General features: G+C 33.7%; 1 protein-coding gene across 1 annotated transcript in view; it reads right to left on the bottom strand.

Annotated features, from left to right (window-relative positions):
• LOC136987491 (hemocytin-like) overlaps window positions 1-25,859 on the bottom strand; it is a 103,313-nt gene that overhangs the window by 56,852 nt on the left and 20,602 nt on the right. Inside the window, exons 6-7 of the mRNA XM_067285224.1 lie at window positions 16,934-17,190; window positions 3,103-3,326 (exon numbers count right to left, since the gene is read on the bottom strand). Coding sequence (XP_067141325.1) covers window positions 3,103-3,326; window positions 16,934-17,190 — 481 coding nt within the window. The remainder of the gene's footprint in view (window positions 1-3,102; window positions 3,327-16,933; window positions 17,191-25,859) is intronic.

Below are 25,859 nucleotides of genomic sequence, written 5' to 3' on the forward strand. Positions count from 1 at the left end.
GATACACGCAAATCTGTAAATTACACAAGGCTACTGTAGCATGCAGAGATGATGCAGACGCACTACTGACTCTTTTCACTAGCAGCCCTATATAACGAATTTTCCCGATATGTCACTCGTGGACAAACCGAAACAAATTTCCTGACAATAATTCCTGTTGTTTGAAATTGTTTCCGAAACCTAGAGATAAGAGAATAATGAAAATAAAAAAAAAATGTTGCCACTTTGATCATTGATTGACCGGTCTCTAAACTACCAACAACTCTACATCTTTCTGATCCTATAAACGTCTTTGTGGAACGCGATTATGTATTGTTTGCACTGTAAAAATATTTTTCTATACAGCACTCTTTCAGCAAAAATAGCGCTCTCTGCAAAGACGCCGGTATTTTCCCTGTGGTCTTCATTTACAAATTTACGTACATTTTAGATAATTTTGAAGCGTAAATGTTAGTTCTTATACTAAATTATACCTATACACTAATTCTCATTAAGATTTAATGCTATTTAAAATTAATTCACACTGAGCGATTAGGGAATGAGAAAACTGAAAAGCGATTTTTATTCCTTAACTGAAATTGATCCACACAAACAAAAGCAAAAAGCGATTATGAATTTTAAGCAGCCAATCACACGCAAACAAGATTAAACGTCATCTCGTAAAAACAAAATCACTGCTTTTGATATTTTCTTCTTAACGATGTTTGTTTATGTATTGAGTAAAAACGGTACGTGAAAAAGAAAACAATTCTGAGACAGAGGAATAAAAAAAACCATGAATTACAACTTCTACTCTATTGAGTGAGAATGTTTCTGTAGCCATCGTGGAAACAGCAAGAACCAAGTGATAACTAGCGGGAACAGCTGAAGGCAATATTTTTTCGCAAGCGAGAAAGCTTCACAATTCCAAACTTCGAATCTATTCGCGAAAAGCCGTCATGTCTGACATATTATTTGCTCTGTTTTTCGCTTTCGCCAGCGAATCGTGCTCACAAGTGAATGGGAAACTTTAGGCTTTTATTTATCTTTTTGGGGTGCATACTTAACTTTTGACCAGCAGTGTATGTACTTAACCATAATAAACATAATCTATATATATAATCGAGACGAGTTGATAATAATAATAATAATCAGTGCAGAGCTCAAACTATTAGGAGTTGAAAGTTGAAATTTGGTACACAGTTAGGGTTCGTCACGAGAACGCACGCTAAGAAGGGATTTTTCGAAATTCCTCCCCATGGGGGAGAGGGACAGGATTAAGTCTTAACACTTTTATCAACGATGGAAGTGTTACGTAACAATAAAAGTGTTAAGAGAAAGCGACGTGCAAGACGCAGATGCAGTTTTTTCGTTTTTGTGGGAAATCGAACATATTTTTAGACCCATCTAAAAATTCTGTAATTAGTCTGGAAACAGGGAGGACCGATTCTTGCATTCTGTGAAAACGGGTAAGGTTGACTATAATGTAATAATCTTAATATTCGCTAAAACGGTTAGAAGTTGAAAGTTGAAATTTGGTATACAGTTAGGGTGCAGATTGAAGTACCAAAGTGTTAAGTAACAATGGAGAACAAGAGAAAGCAACGTGCAAGATTCACGGGAGCTGGAAAAAAAAGAAAAAAGAAAAAAAGTAATATGTTGGAACATATTCGATTTTCAAATTTAAACAGCTTAGTTCGGTTTTTCTCGATCTTTCTTCTTTAGAACATTCTATGAAAATCGGAGGATATAATCAGCACACGTCGTGAAAATCGAACAATATTAGAACATTCGATTTTCACATTTGCACTTTCTTTAGAAAAACTTAGTTCGCTGATGAAATTACTCTTATTTTTGTGACTATAATGTAATAATCTTAATCTTCGCTATCGTTACTTTTGCCCGAGCAATGCTCGGGCCTACCTTCAAGTTTATAATAGACGTCTTTGTTAAAACTCGTTTTGTCTAGTTAAAACTAGTTTTAACTCAAATTCATTTTTGACTAGCAGTAAATTCTTATTTTAACTAGACAAAACGGGTTTTAACAAAGACATCCAGTATAAACTAGTTTCAACTAGTTAAAACGCGTTCTAACTAAAAACGGGTTTTGAATGTAACATAGACAACATGCAGCGAGAGAACGTCATGAGAGCAAATAATTACGAAATAATTCCCCTAAATACTGTTAATTATTTGCAAATGTCTGCAAAACATTAATAGGTGCAAAGGCTAAGCAGGATTCATCTGTAAAAAGAATTTTGCTCCAGTTGTGGTCTGTCTAGTCTTGATGTTGATGACTCCGATTTAAGTGCACGTTTTTGTGCAACGGTGACAATGGAATACACACAACTTGGTGTCTTGCGTAAAGACCAACAGCAGCAAGCCTTCTGAATACAGTTCTGACAGATATTCTTTTTTCTGTGGCTGATTCAAGCTCAGAAGCAAGCATCCTGCGTGTTAGTCCTCTATTGAGTTTGACAGTTACTTTCAAAAACCGGTCATCTTGCGGTGTGGTAACTCCTGGACTCTTTCTATGGGAATTCTGGAGATATCTCCTCTAACTGTAAACTGTTTCCAGAGCTGTGAAACCACCATTCTTGAAAGATTTAGGCACCTTGCTGCATCAGCTTGACTAAGCCCCATTTCCATCCATCCGATAGTACGCCATCTTAAAGAATCATCTAAACGATGCCTAGAAGCCATTAGAATGTTAATGAATATGCCTTAATTTTAAAAAAGCAGTTTAAATAAAGTTTGATTACAAAAAACAGCAAAGTCAAAGGAGCGTTCTAACCAGCAAACCACTAAAGATTGAATTAAACATACGTAATTTGCATATTGACAAGATATTTTTCTATTTTTTTATTCGTCATGTAAATTTGCATATATGTCTACATTTTCAAAATGTTTTGGTGCTTTATTTCAAAAGTTGTGAGACAAAAACTACTTGTAACTTAACTTTTGCCCTCCAGTGTATTAAAAAAAACAACACCACTGAGAAATGTTCCATGTGTTTAACAAGGTTCGGAAAACTGAAAATTTTAACGACGGGTTTGGCCGAACCAGTGCGAACCCGCTGAATATTACCACTGGCCCTGTAGCATAAAATTTGTTAATACATACCTCAATTCTCTGCAGAATTTTTCGCCTCTTTCTACAAAATAATATTCCTTTTCCCACTCTTCATCTGTTTTACAATATTCGATGTACGTTTCCCAATCTTTACAAAATTCGGGGTCGTCGTCCTCTATACATGATCCGTTTTGTGTTCTATACACTTTTTTCAGTTTGTTATTATCATAATATCCACAAAGTCCTTCTAAACGATAAATCAAACAGGACTCCGGCTGTAAATTATAACAATAAATTATATTTTATCTCTTATGTAGTTTCATTTTAAAATTAAAAATTTAGATGCAACATAATTGTAAAAATAATTAAAAAATATTGTCATAAATAGTTGTAATTTTATTTATTATTTAGTTTTTATATAATGTACATTTTTATTATATTATTATGAGGGTTTATAAAACTTTTTCTGTGTTCTTCTTTGGTTTTAAAGGATTTATTCTGATATATACGCAAGAGATCTTGTCATTGCCATCTAGAAGTGTGCATAACTGAAACTCGTAATACAAACTATGTAGTTGCATATACACGGAATATTTGACACCAGTGAAATTACTCTTATTTGTGCTATAAATATAATAAATGACAGGGTAAGAGAATGGAAAATGTTATGACTATTTTAGATGAGAATCATTTAACATAGTTTGCCATACAACAAAACTTTTATTTGAGGACAATTTAAGGTGTTCAAAACGTGGGCTTTTGTCATTAACACAGGCAGAGAAAATTACAATTGATAAGCCAGGCGTGTTTGTTGCAGAGATGTTTAAATATTCGAAAATTAAATAAAACTTCCCTTCTTAAGGAAACGTTTAAAATCCAATTCCTAACAGAAAGAAAGAAACTTTGTAGTTTAGTCCTAGATAATGTAAAGTATCTGATATGAGGAGCTCAGTGGCGTAGCGTGGTGGGGGCGGCAGGGGCGGCCCGCCCCGGGCGGCACTTTAAGGTGGCGGCAAAATTTTACAATAAATAATAATAATACCTAAATAAGGGGGCGGCGAAATTTTCTTCTGTCCCGGGCGGCTGACATCCACGCTACGCCACTGGAGGAGCTATGTTGGATACCAGAGAGACAATATTTTCGGAAAAAATGGAAGGAGTCTGACAGACAATTATTGTTTTTCAGTGGAAAAATCGGTGTTTCTGCAAAGCAATATATGTGTGATAAAGTTGACGTATGTGTGTCAACTTTTCTACGGGATGAGATACGCATAAACCAGCATGGAGAATTCTCAGAAACAACTTGAAACTTCACGAAATCTGTAAAATGCATGGTCACCCCATAAAAAGACACAAATCGTAAAAAGTAGGTGTAAAAGCAAGATCTTTCCAAAATTAATTAAGAAATGTTTAATTCTTGGTTCGGCGTGTTCAATAAGAATGTTTCCTAATACTTCCTTGAAACAGATATAAGGTTGTGAATAATGTAGCAAATGAAAATGGCATGATAATGGCATTGATATGTATGAACTTCCATTCGAAAGTTGCTATTTTAGGCTTAAATGAACTCTGACTAACTTTTATAAAACATCTTTTTTTCACAACCACATAAGTATTGTTAATTTAAATCTTATATTAATTTTTCAGTGTTATATATAACAAAGAAAAAATTATGGCAATACTTGAAAAATAACTTTTTAAGACTTTTATATTTTTAGATTCAGAAAACCTTGAAATGTTGAGAAATCATAAAACTTACGGTCATTTTTATCTATATATAGATGTTTGTGTGTGCGTTGCATGATTATGTTCACGCATTCAGAAGTGTAATCGCTACTATACCTTTTATCAAAAGATTATGAAATTTTGCAATTAGGGGCATTGATGGTAATAGATTTCAGAATTTAAAGGTAAAGTAGGTTAGTGAGATACGTGCTACCTCAATTGGAGTAAGATTTAATATTTTCAAGGTTACACTATTTATTTTGGAATAACATTTAAACTGTAAGTTAAGGGTCATGATTTGCTGAATTGATATAAGGTATAAGATTCTCTTTTTCCTTTCTGGTTGTTTATAAAGATGAGTTTCTTATCGTTTTCTACTTTATTGCCAAACTTATTGATGTTTTAGTTTCATTTGTATATTTTAGAAAAAATAATTGGCAAAGTATTTTAGATACTTTAGTTTATCATTGACTCTGATCATTGTCCTTTGATTTTCGATTGGCTTTTGATGCCGAAATTTTAGTCCCAATGGAGGATAGGAAAAACATTAAAAACTATTTTGGGATGAATCTTAAAGTTCGAATTTGATATCTTCAGTAGAAGTAATGTGTATCTCAACCTATTTGCTCTTAATCGAAAATTTGAGTAATTTGTTTTTTTTTTGTATTGGCTTGTAATAAGAGATTTAATGTAAAAAATAGGAACCCTTGCTCTTGGTTTTATCTGGATTGGAGATTGTTACTTAGGGCTAGAAACAGAGCTTAGAGAACATTTAACAGAACCAATGAAACTTGTGACCTTCTGAATTTTGAAAGAGGAATGGTGAAACAACGTTGCATTACGAAAAACAAATCATCTGTTGATAAAATTCAAAATTGCTTTAGAAAAGATAAGTGGTTCTTTTGAAATTATCTTAATCATATAAAGATGGACAAAGTTTCGTAATACCAGTTTTAATTCTATTGATCAATGATATTCATACTTTTTTAACCTCTTAACAGTGGAACTGTCAGACGTGGCGCGACCACTTAGTTGTGGTGAAGAAGCGTGGGAAACTTTTGAAGAATTTTCCCAAGCGTTTTTTTCGTTTCCGTTTAGGAAAACATTTTTTAAACAGTTACATCTAGTAAAGAAAATATCTTTCTTAATTGTCACATAATTTTTTTTATATTTTAATTTATTTCGCATTAATTTTGGTAATTTTTTTCAAATTTATATTAAATTCTTCTGTGATTTTCAATTTGTTACAATTTTTCAAAAGTTTTGAATTTATTTTCAATTTTATATAATTTTTTAAAGTTTTAGGCATTTAAGTCATGACAATTTTTTCCAACCTGCAAATGAAATTCAAGAAAATGTAATTGACAGTTAATGAATTTCATCCACAATGGTACATGATATAAAAGTTGTTATCTTTACAACAACGACGCCTGGCGGCCTTTCCTCCCCAGACTGAAATGTGGGTGAAGGTCGTCTCATGTTCTACTTTCTGTAGAAGTGATGTAATCATTGTAAAAACAAAATTTCAGTATATCTTTTATTTAAAATTTTAAAATTTGTTGTTTAAATTTACTCCAAAATATTACAGCGGTTTCAAATATTAGCATTTGGAAAATAAACTTACTTTACATATGATACATTTCAATAAATTGAGCTATAAGAAAAAAAGGGGATACTTTTTTTTTAACTCTTTTTTCCCTGTGGGCACTAAGAGGGCCTCTTTTTTGTAAGCCCATTATGGGTTCGGCCAGGCCCACAATGCGGCGACCGGGTGGTGAGGGACGGGGCCCGACATATCTGAACGAACCACCCCCCGAAAAATTCCTGGGGATTATTCCACCCGTTCGGATTCGATCCCGGGTCCCCCAGAGCGGTAGGCTGCCACCTTGACCGCTCGGCCATCCGGCCAAAAAGGGGATACTATAGATTACCACCTATGGAATTTCGGGTCTTTGAGTATATATCTGAACTCAGGAGACTGAGACGAGTTCAACGATACCCCAGTTTTGGACTGGAGACAAAAATAATAAAGTTATAATACTTTTTTCCGGCGATCGCGCGATGATAGGGAGTCGCGTCGCTCTCTCCGGTAAGTCGGCCTCGCTATCGCGATCGGGAGTCGCCTCGCTGGCCGTTGAAATTGCCTTTCGTAGACATTTCCCCCTTTTTTTACTTTGTTCAAGAACTACCGTGAATCAATTACTAGTGATGTTTAGCACGTGGCAGCCTGCCGGCGGCTCCCCTCCGGGAGGTCAGTCAGGAGCACGAACAGTGGGAACGGCCGCCATGTTCGCTGCCATAATTAACATTAACCGAAATGGCGATCGCGCGATGATCGGAAGTCGCGTCGCTCTCTCCGCTCTGGTATCGCGTGTTTAACCCTACTGGAGATGACCGTAGTCCGACGTCGTGGTTTGCAGACTTTACCGCAAGATGGCAGTACTAGCAACTATGGTGCCGTCTTCATGAGAGCATTAAAAAAGTATGGTAACTTAAAAAGTATAATAACTTTTTTATTTTTCGTTTCCGGTACAAAAGTAGGGTACCGTTGAACTCGTCTCGGTCCCCTGAGTCCAAATATATAATCAAAGTCCTGAAATTCCGTAGGTGGTAATCTATAGTACACCCGAAAAAAACTATAAAAATATGTAGAAATAGTTTTATATTCATCTTCAGATTTATTACATATGTTATCGTCATTGACCGATATTTCACTTTAAAAACAATATTCATCATTGGCGTGTATCAGAAAGAAGCATAACTTCCCTAAATCACACTTCACTGAGAAGGCCCGATTCACTCTGAAAAAGCAAACAGTCTACATCAACAATCCAATGTGTGACTTACTTTCTCTAACATAGTAAAACGAAGTAATTTACAGCACAACGATACACATGAACACTAACCATAATAATAGAACCAAATTGTTAAAGTACAAGTTATTCTAAAACCCTCCAATCGGTAGACATGTCTAAATAACACGCTTATAAACACTAAAAAACATATATGTTATACATATATAGAACTAGATAAATATTTGCACAAATAAATTAGAAAACCTATAATACATGCTTTCATTTATATCCAAAGATCAGTTCTTGCTAATTGTCAAAACTGAATTATTTTTCAACTTTTCTTTGTGTAAAGTAGCATTTTCTGAAAACAAGTTATAAATTCACAGGAAAATTTCCACCTTTTATCTGTTAAAAACAACACAAAATGTATGGATCCACATAATAAAAATTAAACGCAGTGAACTTCGAAAAACGAGAAAACGAGAGATACAGAAACACCAAACCACACTCTACAAAAATCTGCTACCAACTGATTCATATAAGATGCTTCCGTGAAAAATTTCATCACATGATAAAAAGTTTTTGAATAAACACTAAAAGTTTTAAAAAATTCTTTCATGAAACCCGATGAATTTAATTAATAAACAGTAACTTAATTTGTTTAATAAAGATTAATAACTTACCATTATAATTATGCAAATTAGATATAAAATAGATCACTGCGCAAAATTTCCAGCAAGGTCCCACCAGTGGGTGAGTGGTCTCTGTCGCCGCTCATAGCGGTGGTGATCGGACCCTAAACACTGGGAAGTTCAGTCGTGGGTTCGCGCTGCGACTCAAACAGGCTGGCTGCTAGGAGTTTTCCGGGTTTTCTCCTAGCCAATAACTACTGAATAGGAGGCCAGTTTCCCATAAAAGTCCTCTCGGAAGGTACGGTTTCCCGCGCGATTCGTTAAGGCCGTGAGATAAACGGCCGGCTCTTCGGTCGCATAGCGATCATCTCGCCACTCATCGGAGGAAAAGCGATATATAGGGCTGTAACCTCCATATGAACCATAGTACAAGAACAAGAACAAGAATTTCCAGCAAAGCATAACATGACCATAACGTTATGTGATATTGAAGCTTTCCCACTAAACACCAATTATTTTATTAATCCAGTCAAATTTAAATAATATAAAATGTCTAGATCTGTTTAATTAATAAAGATTATCACGAATATTATTACAAATACGCAAATAAGATATGAGATAGATCACTGGAATATCTCCTGCCAAGACAAAAATAGCTTTTGGTCATGTGATCACCAAGAAATATGAAGAAATATGTCTAAAATTTAATGTTTGTGTACTAATTTATAAATTGTAACAAATTTCATCAGAAAACAGAATAATTTTCATCCATATAAACTGTACAATAAATGATTATTTTTTCAAAAAAATTTGATATACACAAATAAATAATAATTATATAATAATCATTTTATCCATTTTAAGTTGATATTGTAAAAATTAACATAATCAATGTTGAAATTTTTCTCTGTTGCCTGTGATGACATGTTGAATTTTCGTTGATGTTAAGCCTAACAATTTTTTTTTTTAAATAATAATCGTGTTTACTGTGTTGTTAAAAATTATTTTTTATGTTGCACAAACAAAATAAATATATTGAAAAATATAAAAAGAAAAAAAATATCATATTTTAAAAGTTCGTTTTAATATAAAAATTGTGACTCAGTGACGTCTATTATCAAAAACGTTCCGATGCAGACACGAAAATTTTCGGGGACAACGCAGGATAGGTTAAGCCATTTAATTTGTGTGGCTTTTATTATTTAGAGTTTTTCCCAGTATTTTACTGTAAAATTTATTTAGTAAACAAAAACAAAGATAAGCTATTAAATATAAACAGCACAATACAATAATTTTTGTGTAAATTAAGTGTAAATACAGAAAAAAAAACGAATTATATCAAAGATGGGACAAACAAGCTTATAATTCGTTCATTTTCAGCCTGTTCATGCTTCGACTGTTTTATGTTAGTAAAAATTTAATGTTTTTTTAGATGTTCTTTGCGAAGAAAGATAAAAGTATCTAAATATATTATTCACACATAAAAGTATTCATGTATGTCGAAATTATAAATGTATATTTTTTCGATATTTGAAATATCATAAGAAAAACGTTAGATATATGAAATATAGGCCAGATACAATTTTTTTCTGTCAAACAAATTATGCATTAAACAGGTTTATTTATAAAAATTCAATCGCAAATAACTGACGTTCAATATACAAAGGGTACGGTATGCTTTTTATATGAAAGTAAATAAGATATACTGCAGAAAAGATAATAAAGGATAGTCAGTCATTGTAACTAATGTATTATTGAAAGTTTTATTCATATAGATAATTAATTTTATCAAGAAACATTTTTCCAGAAGAAAATTGTCGATATTTCACGTAAATATAAGTAAATTTTATTGTAATTTAGATAAAAACACATATTTATTCCCAGGCATGTCTTCTTCCCCCCTCTCACTCTTTGCTTGGAACATTCTATTTCATAATTTGATGTAATAACGTTTAAAATGACTTCTAAATAAAATAATATTACTTAAAGTAGGTTAATATATAGGCTATTGTCATGGGTCTCAGATGTATTCAAAATAAAATAATAACGGATATAGTAATACTTTGTCACATGCTCCATGTGTTAAAGTTTGCATCTGTAATTGAAGGTAATATATAAAGAAACAAAATGTTTATATTATCAATAGTTATAAAATATATCTTATTTTCACGCAGAAAAACAAAATAAGACAAAAGGAACAGACAACATACGATATGCTATCGAGGACATTCTATAATTCATTTTAAATTTCTAATATCAACATACATGAATATTTTTGTGTGTGTGAAAATTTTATCACGATACCTTTATCTTTTTTCACTAAGAACATCTTATAGCATTAACTTTTTACTAACATAAAACAGTCAAAGTAGGAACAGGCTGAAAATGACTACGAATTTTAAGCTCTGTTCTGGGGATGTAAGCTTGTTTGTCCCATCTTTGATATAATTCGTTTTTTTCTGCATTTACACTTAATTTACGTAAAAATTCTTGTATTGTCGTGTTTATATTTAATAGCTTATCTTGTTTCTGTTTACTAAATACAATTTCACAGTAAAATACTTGGAAACTGTAAACAATAAAAGCCACACAAATTAAATGGTTTAATTTTTACAATATCAACTTAAAATGGATAAAAGCATTATTAAATAGTTATTATTTATTCATGTATAAGACTTCTTCTGAAGAAATAACCATTTATTGTACAGTTTATATAAGCTTAAAATTATTTTGTTGTCTTTGATGAAATTTGTTACAATTTATAAATTTGTACACAAACATTAAATTTTAGACATATTTCTTCATATCTGTTGGTGATCACGTGACCGAAAGTTATTTTTATTTTGGCAGGAGATTTCCCAGTGATCTATCTCATATCTAATTTGAATATTTGTAATAATATTTGTGATAACCTTTATTACACATATCTAAACATTTTATATTATTTAAATTTGACTGGATTAATAAAATAATTTAATAAAATAATTGATGTTTATCGGGAAAGCTTCAATGTCACATGACGTTATAGTCATCTTATGCTTGGCAGGAGATTTTGCACAGTGATCTTTTCTATATGTAGTTTGCATAATTATAATGGTAAGTTATTAATCTTTATTAAACAAATTAGTTGTGTATTAATTAAATCCATCAGGTTTCATGGAAGAATTTTCTAAAACTTTTAGCGTTTATTAAGAAACTTTTTTGTCACGTGATGACATTGGACGGGAGCATTTTTATTTTGCCTATTGTATATGCATCTGTCCACGCCAGATTTTGTAGAGCGCAGTTTGGTGTTTGTATATTCTCATTATCTTTTCGAAGTTCACCGCGTCAAATTTTTATTACATGGATCAATACATTTTGAGTTATTTTTAACCTTCGGGGTGCCTGGTGAAAAAATTTCCGCTGAGCGCCTGGTGGGGTGCCACAGACCCAAAAATTAAACACTACATTATATGGCTTGTACAGATAATTTCGATATTATGTTAATAAATATATATAATAGGTTTATTAAATGGATATTGTAAGGTGTAAAGTTTACTTTGAACTTGTTCACAAAAAAAAAGTTGAAAATAATTTATTTTTCGACAATTAGCGAGAACTGATCTTTGGATATAGTACTTGAATATAAGTGAAAGTATGTATTATTGGACTACTGATTTATTTGTGCATATATTTATCTAGTTCTAGTTTCGAAACATTTATGTTTTTTAGTGTTTATAAGTGTGTTATTTAGACATGTTTACCAATTTACTGCTAACACGTAGAACTATGTCAAAGATAAATACAAAGTTAAATTAGCAAGTAGTTTAACAAATTAATTTGTTGGGGAATTTTTTACATTTTAAGTGTAATTAAGTAAAACTAAATGGATGTGACTATAAAAAGTAGAATATGGCAAGACTAATATATAAAGCTATTATTATGTATTACTTGATCAGAAAATGTTAGAAAAATTAGGGATACTATATATTACTATCTACGGAATTTTGGGACTTTGAGTATATAGCTGAACTAAGGGAACCGAGGCGAGTTTAACGATACCCTACTTTTGGACTGGAGACGAAAAATAAGAAAGTTATTATACTTTTTTAATGCTTTCATTCAGACAGCATCGTAGTTGCTAGTGCTGCTATCTCGCGGTAAAGTCTGCAAACAAATGAAAAAAAAAAACACTCTAAAAAGCAAGAAATTGCACGAACAGTCGAATGCCACATCCGTTTTTTCTTTTGTTGAAGAACTACCTGCGGCTTCCCTTCCGGGGAAGTCTGTCGGGAGCACGAACAGTCGAACGCGTTCCTTTTTTCCTTTTGTTCAAGCATTGCGACTCCCGATCGCGATAGCGCTGTCGGCTCGAAGTACTAGCTGACCGCGAGTGATAGTGAGACTGAGGAGCGGTAGCCCCCGAGGTTGACGAGCGCGAGAGTGTGAAAAAAGACTTAACTCGAACTGTAGACGATCGGTGTGCTCGTGGATCAACATCTGCCTTTGTAGAAAGTATATATGGCTGACTTGCCGGACTGCCTGTTAATAACGCGATAGGCTTAGCGTAGAGAGCGACGCGACTCCTGATCATCGTTTGATCACCGAAAAAAGTATGATAACTTTCTTAGTTTTTGCTCAGGCCAAAAAGTAGGGTACCGTTGAACTCGTCTCGGTCCTCTGAGTTCAAACATATACTCAGTCCCAAAATTCCATAGGTGGTAATCTATTGTACGCCTGAAAAATTTATACTTTAAGAATTTTGTTTTGATAATTATGCTTAGTGTTTACATCGAAATAAATTTTTTCAGTTATATTTGTAATCACAGTTATAAATTATGTATCATTCAGCTTGTTGTAATAATATATCATTCGAGTAGTAATGGCGCTTAAATATTTACAGGATTAATTGAAGTTTTCGAATTTTGTTTCAGGAAACTGAGGAAGGCAAGGGGTATCGACAGTTGTATAATGAACTGAATTCAAGTAAATTAGTTGACTTTGTATGTTTAGATCTAGTTTTTTGTAATATTATGATATACGAACTTTTGATTTTGTAAATTGTATTATACTAAGAAATAAAGTTTTATGTAATTCTTTTTTATTTTTTACTGTCTACTTGGACAATGATTATTAATAGGACGTTAACGTTTCCTCAAGCTATGAAATTTAATATTTTCAAAATGTATATAGACAAAATTAAAAATAGAACAAGAAAATTAAAAAATCAGGAAATAGATATAGAACAAGTTATTAAAACGTTTTTAATTAATGGTTATACCAAGAAATATTAGAAAAATGATTAAGTTGGATAAATGGTAACAAAAAAAGAATTAAAACTTTTGATAAAAAGAAAAAATGTGTTAATTTACTATGTGCCAAAAATTTTTGAGAGTTAAAAATGCGTTAAAGGGAGAAGTTCATTTAATACTGGAAAAAATAATTTATTTAAATGTTATTTATACCATAGGTCAGACACAAAAATTAATTTAATGGAAGAAAAAGAATTAATTTATTCATTTACTTGTGATTGTGATCCAGCAAAAACTTATATTGGTGAAACAAAAAGAAAATTGGGTACTAGAATAAAAGAGCACATAAGAGCAATCAGAGGGAATTATGCAAATTCTGCTGAACTGCAGAACATTGTAATAATCACGGGTGCCAAATTGTCTTAAAAACTGTAAAATTTAAAAAGAAAGAATTCAATTATTATAAAAGGCAATTATTGGAACATATACATTTAAAAAAAGAAAGAAATAAAATAAATAATAACCTAGGTCGTATAATCCACCAATCATGGGACAACATACTTGATGACGTGTATAAGCAGCAAAACGTATAAATAAATGTAAAACTCGGTATCATTATGATGAAAAGTTCATGCAGAAAACTACTATTATGTAAGTTGGTGTTTATCGGTTTTAATTGTAATTTTAAAGTTTATTTTCTTGTAATGTTTGTTTTTCATATAGAGGAATAAACCTAAGTAATTTGGCAAATGTTAAATTTATAAAAATATCTCTTATGTACAAGCAATTAAGATACGTACTGTAAGTTTTTAAAATTTGATTTTATAGTCGGGTTTTATTGTATACACATTGTCTTATCTGTTTATTTAATTGCTTTAGCTGTATTTGGTAATACTGCTGATGAGGGGTGTGTCAAACCGAAACACGTATATGTATATGTGTACAGGAAAAATTACTACTGCAGGTGAATTTTATACAAGTTTTGTTTTCTGATCTGTCAGTTTTGTATCAAATATTAATCACCAGTTAATGTCCCATTAATAATAATTGTCTAAGTAGACAGTAAAAAAATAAAATTTACAAATAAGGACATTGTAAGGCACTGCTAATTAATTAATTAAATTTTATGTAATTCTGTAATTCTCTTACTTGATGTATTTTTAACGTTTCCGAAGAAAATAATACTTTGTAAAACTTGAATTTCAATTCAATATCTACTACGAATATTATAGAAGACCGTTTTACTATAAATCTATATATATAAAAACGAATGTATGTCTGTCTGTGTGTCTGTCCTTCATGCATTACCACACCATTTATCCGATTGCTATGAAACTTCGGGAAGTTGTTTAATACACTCCCGCGAAGGTTTCTGGCATATGTGAAGACCACCATTTCCCCCCTTTCAAAAATATATTTATATATAAATAAAGGCTTTTATGTCCAACAGATGGAGCTAACTTCCGACGACCTAAGTTTGCTTTGCTGTGAGGCATTATGCTTTTCTGTGAGAATGGACTGAAGCAGATCATTTTCTATCTATATAAATAAAATATAACGTTCGTTTGTTTCTAGCGATTCCTTTGAAATTTTGACACAACGTTGCATTCGAATACGCACGTGTTTTTATATAATATACATGTCGAAATTCCCCCCACCGGAGGGGAGATGGACGGGATTATTTCTTACCGTGAAGGACTCGGCTTCTAATTATACTATTTTACGTGAGGTTTTTTGCGTTTTTAATTGCGTTTTAATAGGTTACGTCAACAGAATATACACTGAAAAGGGATTTTTCGATATTTCCTTGCGGGGGAGAGGGACAGGATTAAAGCTTATTGTGAAGAACTCTGCTTTTATTATACTATTTCAGACGCGTTTTTGATTGCGTTTTAATAGGGTACATCAAGAGAATGTACTGTACAGTTCAGTTTTATTAAAAGGTACAAATTAATGTACATCCTGGCTCCACAATTAGCACTACCAGCGTTCAATACAGAATACATAAATTGGAATTACAGATAAATATAAAGTTACAAATGAATGCGAGATATAAAATATAAAACAAAATAACAATAATAATAATAATGATTAAAAAAATGTACTGTACACTAAGAAGTGATTTTTTGAAATTCACCTCACGGGGGAAATGTTATACATTTATAATAGATACATTTTGAGCCACAACAACGCGTGTCCGGGTCAGCTAGTTACTACTAAATTAAACTTGAATTCATGACTATTTACAAAAATATAAAATTTTCGAGTCTTTCTACTTCCTGTTTCACTCCCCCACAAAAGTAACAGTGTATTGGCTTGAATAAACTTCAGTAGAACAAATGGTAAGTTATAAAAAAAATTCACACAGTTAAAATTGATCGAAACGCCGACCTTTTATTTGAAGTATAAAAGGTCGGCTCACTCTCTCTCTCAAGCTACTAAGATTCCTCGTAACTTCTTATTAATTTTAGCGATAACGATGTAGATGGCGCTGTTTGTACTGATGGTTTTTTATGCAAATTTTCATCAAAATTTTCTGTTCTGGTAACATGAAGAATAATGTGAATATTGATTTCGGTTATTGGTTAGACGGATAGTACATGTTAAGTGTTGTATAGATGTACGTGTTTTTTTTAAAGTTTGTACAATTTTCGCTAATTTTTTAAAGATAACGAGTAGGAAAATATGGACAATAGCAATTTCCGTGTTAAATGTTGTGTAAATGTGTTAAATGTGTGCTGAATGTGTGTAATTGTGTTATACGTGTTAAATGTCTGTAATTGTGTTATATGTATTAAATGTGTGTAATTGTGTTATATGCGTTAAATGGGACATATCCAAGGATATGTAATCCTGATTTTACGACGCCACGAGACAACGGACCGACACATCGAAGGTGAGGTGGGCATGGATCGCTGGTGCCATCCTCTACAGAGAAGCTGCCTCTTGCTGCGGAAAAGGCGAGAGATGTGAATCGTAATGCTGAGTTCCTTACAGGCTTAAACTTTTACGTACATTCCAGGCAAATTCTGTTTAAATCATTGATGTAACCAATTTCGTAATTCACTACGACTAGTTATTGATGGAGTTGAGGTAGAATGATGAAATTTTTATTTTTTGCTTTCAATTGAAAGTATGGAAATGAAACCAAAGTCTCGGGAAAACGTAAGTAACAAATTTAAGTTTGAAAAATGTTTTAGTTTAAAAAAAGTTTAAATCTAGGTGTGTACTGGTTAATGTCGACAGTCACCATCTTGTTTGTGCACATACATGTGCAAACAAGATGGAAGCGCCATCCTATTCGATACCTAGGGTAACATAGACCTATTTATTTTTTATTAATATATTTAAAGTAATATATTTGACAAAAATAAAATACTAGTATTATTGGCAAAATTACACTATTTATATTGTGCTTATTTAGTAAAGAAACTTTTAATGGTTTTAGAATTTACAATATGTTTATAAACTTTTTGATTGTTTAACCATTTCTTACCAAAATATCCACTATATTGTTTTCTCTCCAGATGATTTTAAATTTATATGTTGAAGATTTAAATACAATTGCATTGGCAACAACTTCAAATTCGCACCCCTTTTCTACAGTTTCAGCTGAATTTGAACGTGAGAGTGTTTTTTGATACCAATTCTTTGTCTTCGTATTGAAAACCGTAACATCGAATCCAGTTTGCAGCGTAAAAATGTATTCATCAACTTCGATAGTGAGAATATCTGAATGTTCTTGAATGCTATCTGCACGAATGAATAAAATTAATTAAGTTAAAAATTATATTTTATAATTGCAAATATTTAATCTTTTTTAAAAAACCTATAATTAAGATAAGAAATTAATAAATTTCAATTATACAGTCAACCCACCACTTATGACTTCTCAATTTATTGATATAACATAACTCTTAACAGCAAGCAATACAATAAAACATGTCTAAATATATAACTTTAATGTTGAAAGCAGGGCAAGATTCTAGGGCAGAATGAGGGGGTAGGGTCTCCCCGAAACTGTAGGCCTCCCTGTGCAAAAAAAGTCAAAAGAACCATACTTCTATATGTGACCCTTTGCGAGATATAGCTCTCCAAATAATTGCCTACACCATTTCCAGTCACGCGACTTCGTGGCCAAAAGGGCTGAGGTTACGTGAGCAAAATTCTTTTTCGCTTTTTCCATATTTCAGTGTTTAAAAACAGCGGGTCCCCTTTCCTAGCCCCCGCGCGCGCCTCCCCCTCCTGTCCGCGCCGCCATCTCCCCCTCGCAAGCGACCCGCGGGCCAAGTCTCCTGCCTGCAATCTGCTGGAGTCTCCATCTGTTGCCTGTAAATACAAATATCTATTATTATTACACCTCTTACCTGAGCCAGGACTTGAACCCGGGTTCTGGCAGGTGGAAGTCCATTTCTCTCCACAACCGCCTGCTCTGCCAGAACCAAGGGCGTTGCCGGGGGGGGGCAGGAGAGGCAGTTGCCCTCCCCTAGAAATTCGAAAAAATTATTTAAATGCTAAGTTTTAATTAAAATAATCTTCTTAGGCTTCTTGTAAGTTAAAAAAAATGTTTTGATTAAGATATTTCTTTTCCGGTATATAGTTAATAATTAAAACTTTATGAATCGCTTTTATTTTACCTACATACAATTCATATCCTCTATCAATTTACATCATCTTGCCCCCCCTGGCCTATTGGCTGGCGTCGTCCTTGTTCGGAACTCATATTTCAGACATGCGAGCCCGAAGAATGCACTGCACATGACTGGCTGTCTACGCGGCCCCAGAAGTTGAAGCGGGCCCCTTGCGCAGCCAATGGCGAGTCGGACGTAGGTGACATGACCGCAGCACCACCCCCAAAGTTTTATAAGCCCGTAGACCGCCTTTGAGCATTTTCGCCGGTGTTTGTTACTCAATAGTTAGAAGTACAATTCAGTAAATATTCAATATTTGTGATACTCGAGGCAACGGAAGCGAAAGCAAGAAGTAATGGTACGTGTTGACAACTTTCAAAATCTGAAACTATGTAATTTACTTTACTTCTTCCCAATACTAAAGTCTTTTGATAATATACAATGTCGAGTGTGGAGAAAGTAAACGAATTGGAGAACTGTTGCGAAACAATTCCGAATGAGATGAAAAGAGGGCTCCTGCAAGTTGTGTATCATTTCGGTATTTCCCTAAAGTTTTCTGAATAATATCACAATAATTTGGAGCAAGTTCTGCACCTGTGAGGTAACAGCACCATTCAGTGACAAAGCAGACTGTTTTAGATGATGCTTGGAAACTCGTTCCACGGTATCATAAAAGGGTTAATGTTACTTTAGGTAGCCAAGATGGCAGCTAGTCTCTAATTCCAGCATTTCGCTTGTTTTCGACTATGCAAGCATGATTTAATTTGTTTGTATGAACAGATCGTTCATTTCGCTATTTTTGACCTTATATTTCCTAAACCATCAATTATCATGTCACCATCCCGTAATCTCCACATAAAAACTTTTCCTTGTGTTAAGACTGCAAAGAGCAATGGGTTTCAAAAATCAAATGAAGATGGTAAAAGTCCAGTATGACATGATATCACTTGTTGGAGCTGCTTTTAATCTCATACTTGGTATTGGCTCGAGACAATTGTCTATGTGATTTGCTTTTACTTTCTCCACACTACTTTGTATGTTATCAAAAGACTTAGTTACTTTTAAAAGAAATATATATTTTTTTCTAAAAGACTTAGTTACTTCTTTGAAGAAGTAAAGTAAATGATATTTTTTCGAATTTTTTAAATTGTCAATTTGTAATCACATAGCAATGTAATCTAAAATTCGCTTTCACTGTCTTGATTATCACAATTAATGAAGTCAGAATATAGTTATTTTTCTTTCAAATATTGCATTGTTTTAAAGATTATCCGGAACATGTAAAACTGATTTTAGTTTGGTGACACATTCTGTCTTCATCTAATTTGTTAAAAGCATTGCTCTCTGCAGCTTTGAGTGTTAACGCAAGGATAAGTTTATATGTAGTGATTGCCTTTTCATTCGTACTTCGATTACAGCTTTCCTGTGCATCAAAATTTCCGGTTTTGACTATTCACAACCCAGAAGTTCAAGTATTATTGATGGTTTAGGAAATAGAAGGTCGAAAACGAGCGAAATGAACGATCTTTTCTTAGAAACGAAACAAATCATGCCTTCACTGTTGATTTACTGTCCCTCGAAGATAACCGTTGGACAATTACGTAAGGATTATCGTGACTTAAACGGTAGGTTTTCCTTATGCTGAGATAGGTTATAAGACCGGTGAGTAATTCGTTAAAAGCTTGAACGATGTGGTTCGTATGGAATGGATGCCTAACCTCAACGAATATGGATTACGACGTCTTTTATTCGTAGCTTGAAAAGTTTGGCGGTGAAGGTTTACATGTGACGATCGACCGACGTTTCTGTCTTGACCGACATGTCTACATCATCTATATGCGTGTGTTTTCTGATATACCTGTGCACGAGGGCGACAAAGAGAAAGGGCAGGGAAAAGATGACTGCCCATCGAACAGCGAAGCTTGTCTGTGTGTATATATATATATATATATGGTGCGCGTTACCGAAGTATACTTGTACGCGAAACCTGAAATATATGATTGTTTGGACCACATCAAGCGATCCCATCTTCTTCGTCGTCGACCTCTGGGACATATCCGAGGAGGAGGCGGCAATCAGCAACCTCACCCCGTTCTACACAAGATCGGAAAGAGGCTAGGTTTCTTCGGGTAGCGAGAGGAGGAGACTGTCCAAGGTGAGTTTAGAATCGGTTTTGTTGGTCTTTTCCATCGGTAGTTAGAATGTGCTGGAGATAGCGAAGTAGGAGAAGCGTGATCGGGTTTACATCGAAGCGGAATAAAAGACGTCTGATGTTCGGAAAGCATTTCTCTTCGCAGCTTTGAGTGTTTACGCAAGGAAGAGTTTTTATGCTGAGAATTTCGTTGAAGGTTTGCCCGATGTGGTTCGTGTGGAATGGATGCCTAACCTCAACGAATATGGATTAGGAGCAGTTGCCGATGCTTCCACAAAACATATCGAGAAAATGGGTAAAAGACAGAAGATAAGTACAAAAACACCGTTGTCCCGTGGTTTTAAATTTTTCTTATGCCTTTTAACCATTTTAACCAAGAAGAAGAACGCCCAGCGAACAGCGAAGCTTGTGTGTGTATATAGTGCACGTGACCAAAGGATACTTGTACGCGAAACCTGGATTATATGCGATTGTTTGGACATCATTTTCGTCGTCGTCGACGTCTGGGACATAGCCGAGGAGGAGGAAGCGGCGGCGGCGGCAGCAGTGGTGACCGGCAACTTCACCCTGTCCTCACCTACACAAGATCGGAAACAGGCTAGGCGTTGTCAGGTAGCGAAAGGAGGAAACTCTGTCAAAAGTGAGTCCAGGATCTGTTTTCTCGGCCTTTTCGGTAGTTAGAACGTGTTAGAGATAGCGTGAAATAGTAGAAGTGCGATCGGGTTTAGATAGGAGCGTTGTCAGCGGCGTCGTAGAAAGCGTTTCCTAATTAGTCGTGTTAATTGGGCTTTTCTTTGTTCATAGCCGACGAGTATCGTTAGAATAGGGCTCGCTGCCTGTTAAGGCGTGACAGGCTTAGCGGAAAGAGCGGCGCGACTTCTGACGGCGCTCCCCGGAACTGGCGGACAAGAGGTGGCCCCCTCGTGTATAGGGGGGGTTTTAGGAGCCTCTAGTAAGGTGTAACAGAAAGCGTATGAAACGCAGTTTCGAGTTGTATTTGAGAAAATTTTCAGTTTTAAATTTTACCCCACTTTTGAGGGTCTCAAAAAGTTCACATATAATCATTTTGGGGGCCTATATATCGCAAAGGTCGCCCGTACAACCATGGTTCATTAGACTTGTTTGTTCCTATCACTATACTCTACAGCTGTGTTAAAGTCCCAACCCCTTCATTCAGTCATAGAATTGTACCAAAAACAGTCTATTAGAAATAAGTTTCGTAATCTGATATAGGATGTAATTGAGAAAAGGATTGCCAATAGGATACAATAGGTAACTTCTATTTAGTTCAACTATTAAATAAAATTTCTCTTGTTTAATTAAAACAATTATTATTTATTATATGTAAACAGTTTTTATATGTATTTGTGAAGAATACTTTTATTGTAAATGTCATATTCTTCTTTTTTGATATCAGATGTATTTTAATGATACTTTTTAAATCAGAGTACAGGAAAATCATTTTTATGCTATATAATAAAAGATCAGAGTGCGAAAAAGCTTCTTTATATTTATTATATACTTATTTCCTAAATGTTTTGTAAGAAACGATAGTGTGTTTAATGGATCCCGTGCCTTATATGTTGTGAAATAGATAATATTAAAAATTCACACATGTTCATTAATAGTAAAGTTAGGCAAATTTTTTGCAAATAAGGTAAATCTGAATTTCTGACATTTAAATGCTTTTCCCCAATTCATAAAACCCGTGAAGATAACTAGGGAACTTTCCATGATTTGTTAGGAACTGACATAAGTGGGTACTGAGCTTTATCCAGTCGTATTTGAATAATCCTTAATGTCCGGAATGTGACTAAAAGTAGTGATATTGTGGTTATCTCTCCAGTTGCACTGCCAAGATGTAAAGTAGATCTTCGAAAAGCAAGTTTTTAATGGCAGAGTGACTAATCCAGTCATGGGCTATGTTCAAGAAGACATTGTCGGCTGCTGCCTTTGCCAGTTGGTCGGCCCTCTCATTTCCGGGAGTACCCTGATGTCCAGGAGTCCGATTAATGTAGAGATGGTTTGTTGAGTTGCTGAGGTGCTTTCTGATGTTAGTTGTGATGGGGTGTTTTTCTTTCTGTTAATGATGGAAAGACAGTCCGTGAATATGACTATAGTTGCATGTTTGTAGTGCGCCAAAACCCAGTTGGTGGCCTTGTCAATAGCAGTAAGGTCTGCCTGAAATGCAGTACAGTTTTCTGATAACCTGTACTGTTTACTGTGAATTTTATGGTCGTCCTGGTAAGCCACGAAGGCGCAGCCAACCTTACCATCAAGTTTTGAGCCATCTGTAAATATTTGGACATCGCTGTACTGCGGAGGATTGGTGTTCAGATAGTTATGGATGTATGGAGAAATGGTGTCAACAGGATTATTCCTTTCAAGCTGATTAGCAGAGAGGTTGCAGCTGAATGTGCTGATATCATGACCCCATTTAAGCCTCCAGAAGTTGTAGTAGAAGTTGATAATATCCCCAATAGGCGTCTTGCGAGTAATGATTGTAGGCTGATATTCGGTATTGTCCTGTAGGCCATTGAGATAAGTAGGAGGACCCTGTGCTAAGAAGAGACAAGTTTTCTTTTGAGGTGGACTTTATGTGCAGCCCCAGCTACCACAAACATAAGTGACAATGGTTAAGTATATCTGGTTGTAGGTAAGGCTCAGAGCATCGGATTTTAACCCCCATTTGTTCTTTGCAATCTTTGCAGAAGCATTGTAAAAGTTTGGTAAAAGACCTGCAATATTGAAAGCCAAGTATTTTTGCCAGGCATTTCTGGAGGCTTTAAATGATCTTGAACCCATCCTACAATATCACCTCTTCTCTTCATTAATTTAGAAACTAATTTATAACTATTCAACTTGACTTTCTTCGCATATTTCTCTAATGGAAAATATTTAAGGTCTTTTATAAATTCTTCTATTTTTATATAAATTCTTGCTCCGATAATGTACTAGCTTTATATAAATTTAATAAATTTGTTTTGTAGTTATAAGCGTGTTTATATTCTTTTCTCTCTGATAACTTTAACGATTTGTCAATGACCTCGATTACTCTAGCTACAGCAGATAAGATAACTGAAGAACGTAATTTGAACGCACTTAAACCAGAAGCGCTAAATACAAACTTCCTTATTGTTATCGATAAACCAATATCGCTATAGAATTTAAAACTCTTTCTGTAAACAAATATTTTTTTTTTTCAATTATTCTTCCATTTATAGAAGCAAAAAATTTTTTCTATATCGCATCCTTGGATGATTTCCGTCTTAAGATTTAGCAACATATGTTTTATCTAGGTGTTTTGTATATATATATTTAAATTGACCATCAATTTCTTGTATTTGACTAATTTCTCTGTTATGAAGTTTAAAGAATATAAAATAATTACAGATTTTTCTGGTGTTAATAAAAGTGAAATAAAAGAATTGAGATACATAAATAGTTGAAGCGTTTTCCTTTCTTCCTCTGATAAAGAAATCTACAATTTTAGATTGATCTCTTTCTGTAATACAATTTTCGAAAACAACCAGATTTTTTATTGATGAATCTAAACAATCGATGCCAATCATATTCTCTATGCTCGAACAAAATAACGATTTTAATTTAATCAAAAAAGACAAAAAAAAATTGCCTAAAAAAAATTCAACAATCAAAAATAACGTTTCCTTTTTAAATTTTTTAAATAACTCTAATAACTTTTTATTTTTAACATGCAATATATGTTATTCAAACTCATCAAATTGATTATAGTTTTTTTGAAGTTTTTCATATTTTGGTTCTATTAATATATTTAGCACATACATATAATGCATCGAAATTCAGTTGATTATAAATTAGATTTAATAAGAGATTTGTTTTTTTACATCCTGATGGTCTGACGATTATGAAATGGATGTTTAGGTAATGAAGGATTCTGATTAGGATCTTCATATTCATTTCGTTCTGTATAATCTTTTATCTTAAACATTTATTTACTTAAAAAAATTGAGCTAAATGATATTTCAGCTTGAGTTAAATGGTTTCTCAACTTAGTAAATGGATGAGAAGAGAAAGAAAGCGTTACTTACTTTAGCTACGCAGAATAGAGCAATAAAAATAAAGAATGAAGAACAATTATTAAGAAAATAAAAATATGAAAAAAGTCTTTCAGAGTTTCATAAGCCAGTTACATATAAATTAGAAGTTCCTATACAAGATAATAGACAAGATGTAAAAGCTATTGAAGATGCTAGTCATAATATAACAATTCCTTTCACCATTGATTCGTCATCACCTCAACTTCCTGAAGCTGAATCTACTTTAGTCGAATCCACACCGAAAAAGAGGTATAGATATACTGCAGAAAACTTAGATAAAGGATTAGATGCTTCGTATTTACAGCAAAATAGCTGTTTTATACCATCGCAATTCGTTAATAAATCCGATGAAATAGATGAAATGCTCGAAAGAGTAGAAAGTATAACTAAATCATTGGGTTCGTTAAAAGTAAAAATAAACACAAAATTAAAGCAGAAAGAAATTAAAGAAGGTGAATCACTACGAAAAGCATATGAAGAGGACTTAAATTTGTATCAGGCCGATTTAGGTTTATTTAAAATTTATAGAGAAAAATTAAAAGCTGCAAAGTCTGCTTCGCAATCATTTAAAATTAGTTGAGAAAGATTAATTAATGAATTAGAAAAATTAACAGATAAGCTGTTAGGTTAAAGAATACAAAAAGAAAACACGAAACATGGGCACGTTTGCCAGTCTGTGAGGTAGATCAAGAATTAGAATTATTAGTAGATAAAGAAATGTATAAATTATATGAAAAAGGAATAAGAGGTGAAATTAGTATGGTTTCTAACCCTCATGCACTTGCAAATACAGTGGTGCCTCATATAACGTACTTAATCTGTTCCAGGTGCATGTCCGTTAAGTGAAACGTCCGTTATACGAAACGCATTTCCCATAGAATTACATGTTAAAACATTTAATTCATTCTGCAGTATAAAATAACCGTACTGTATCATAAAACAATGAACATAAGGTGCGTTCTTTTATTCCTCAGCATAACTCTGTGCGAGTGACAGCCATTTAAAAATTCCTGGCGAACGCCTAAATTTGAGTGGGAGTGGATGCCGTCGAACGGCAAAAACGGCCGCTTGTAGCAGTAATTTAAGTGGAAAGCAACATGGCATCCTCCATGGCTCAAATAGTTTCGTTTCGAGGTCCATTATGTGGTTTTACGAATGAGAATTTAGAAATTGTGAAAGCGCGAGTTAGCGCACGCGGTGATGTAAGTGTTTTTACAAATTCCTTTTTCAAGGCTATTTTGAATACTCTTTCAACAAATAATCCATTTTATGATTAAATTTTATAACTGGGACCCTTCTTTTGCTTTTTAAAGCTCATAGTTTAGAATTATAGATTCCTCCATCACGATACTATCGTAAGTGCGGGGCCGCCATCTATCTTTCTTTCACCATCGTTCCTAAATGCCTACAAACAGCAGCGCATTCCTATAGTAGTGGACCGCTAATAAAGAACGCACCCATGGAGCAGTCACCAATTATGCCGGAAAGTCCGTTGTTCACAGCCAGTCCGTTGCTCAAGCCACGTAACGACCAAACAGAAAGTCCGTTGTTTGCAGTGTC

This window comes from Centruroides vittatus, unplaced genomic scaffold (genome assembly GCF_030686945.1).
Source record: "Centruroides vittatus isolate TY-2023 unplaced genomic scaffold, ASM3068694v2 scaffold_2342, whole genome shotgun sequence".
Taxonomy (NCBI): domain Eukaryota; kingdom Metazoa; phylum Arthropoda; class Arachnida; order Scorpiones; family Buthidae; genus Centruroides; species Centruroides vittatus.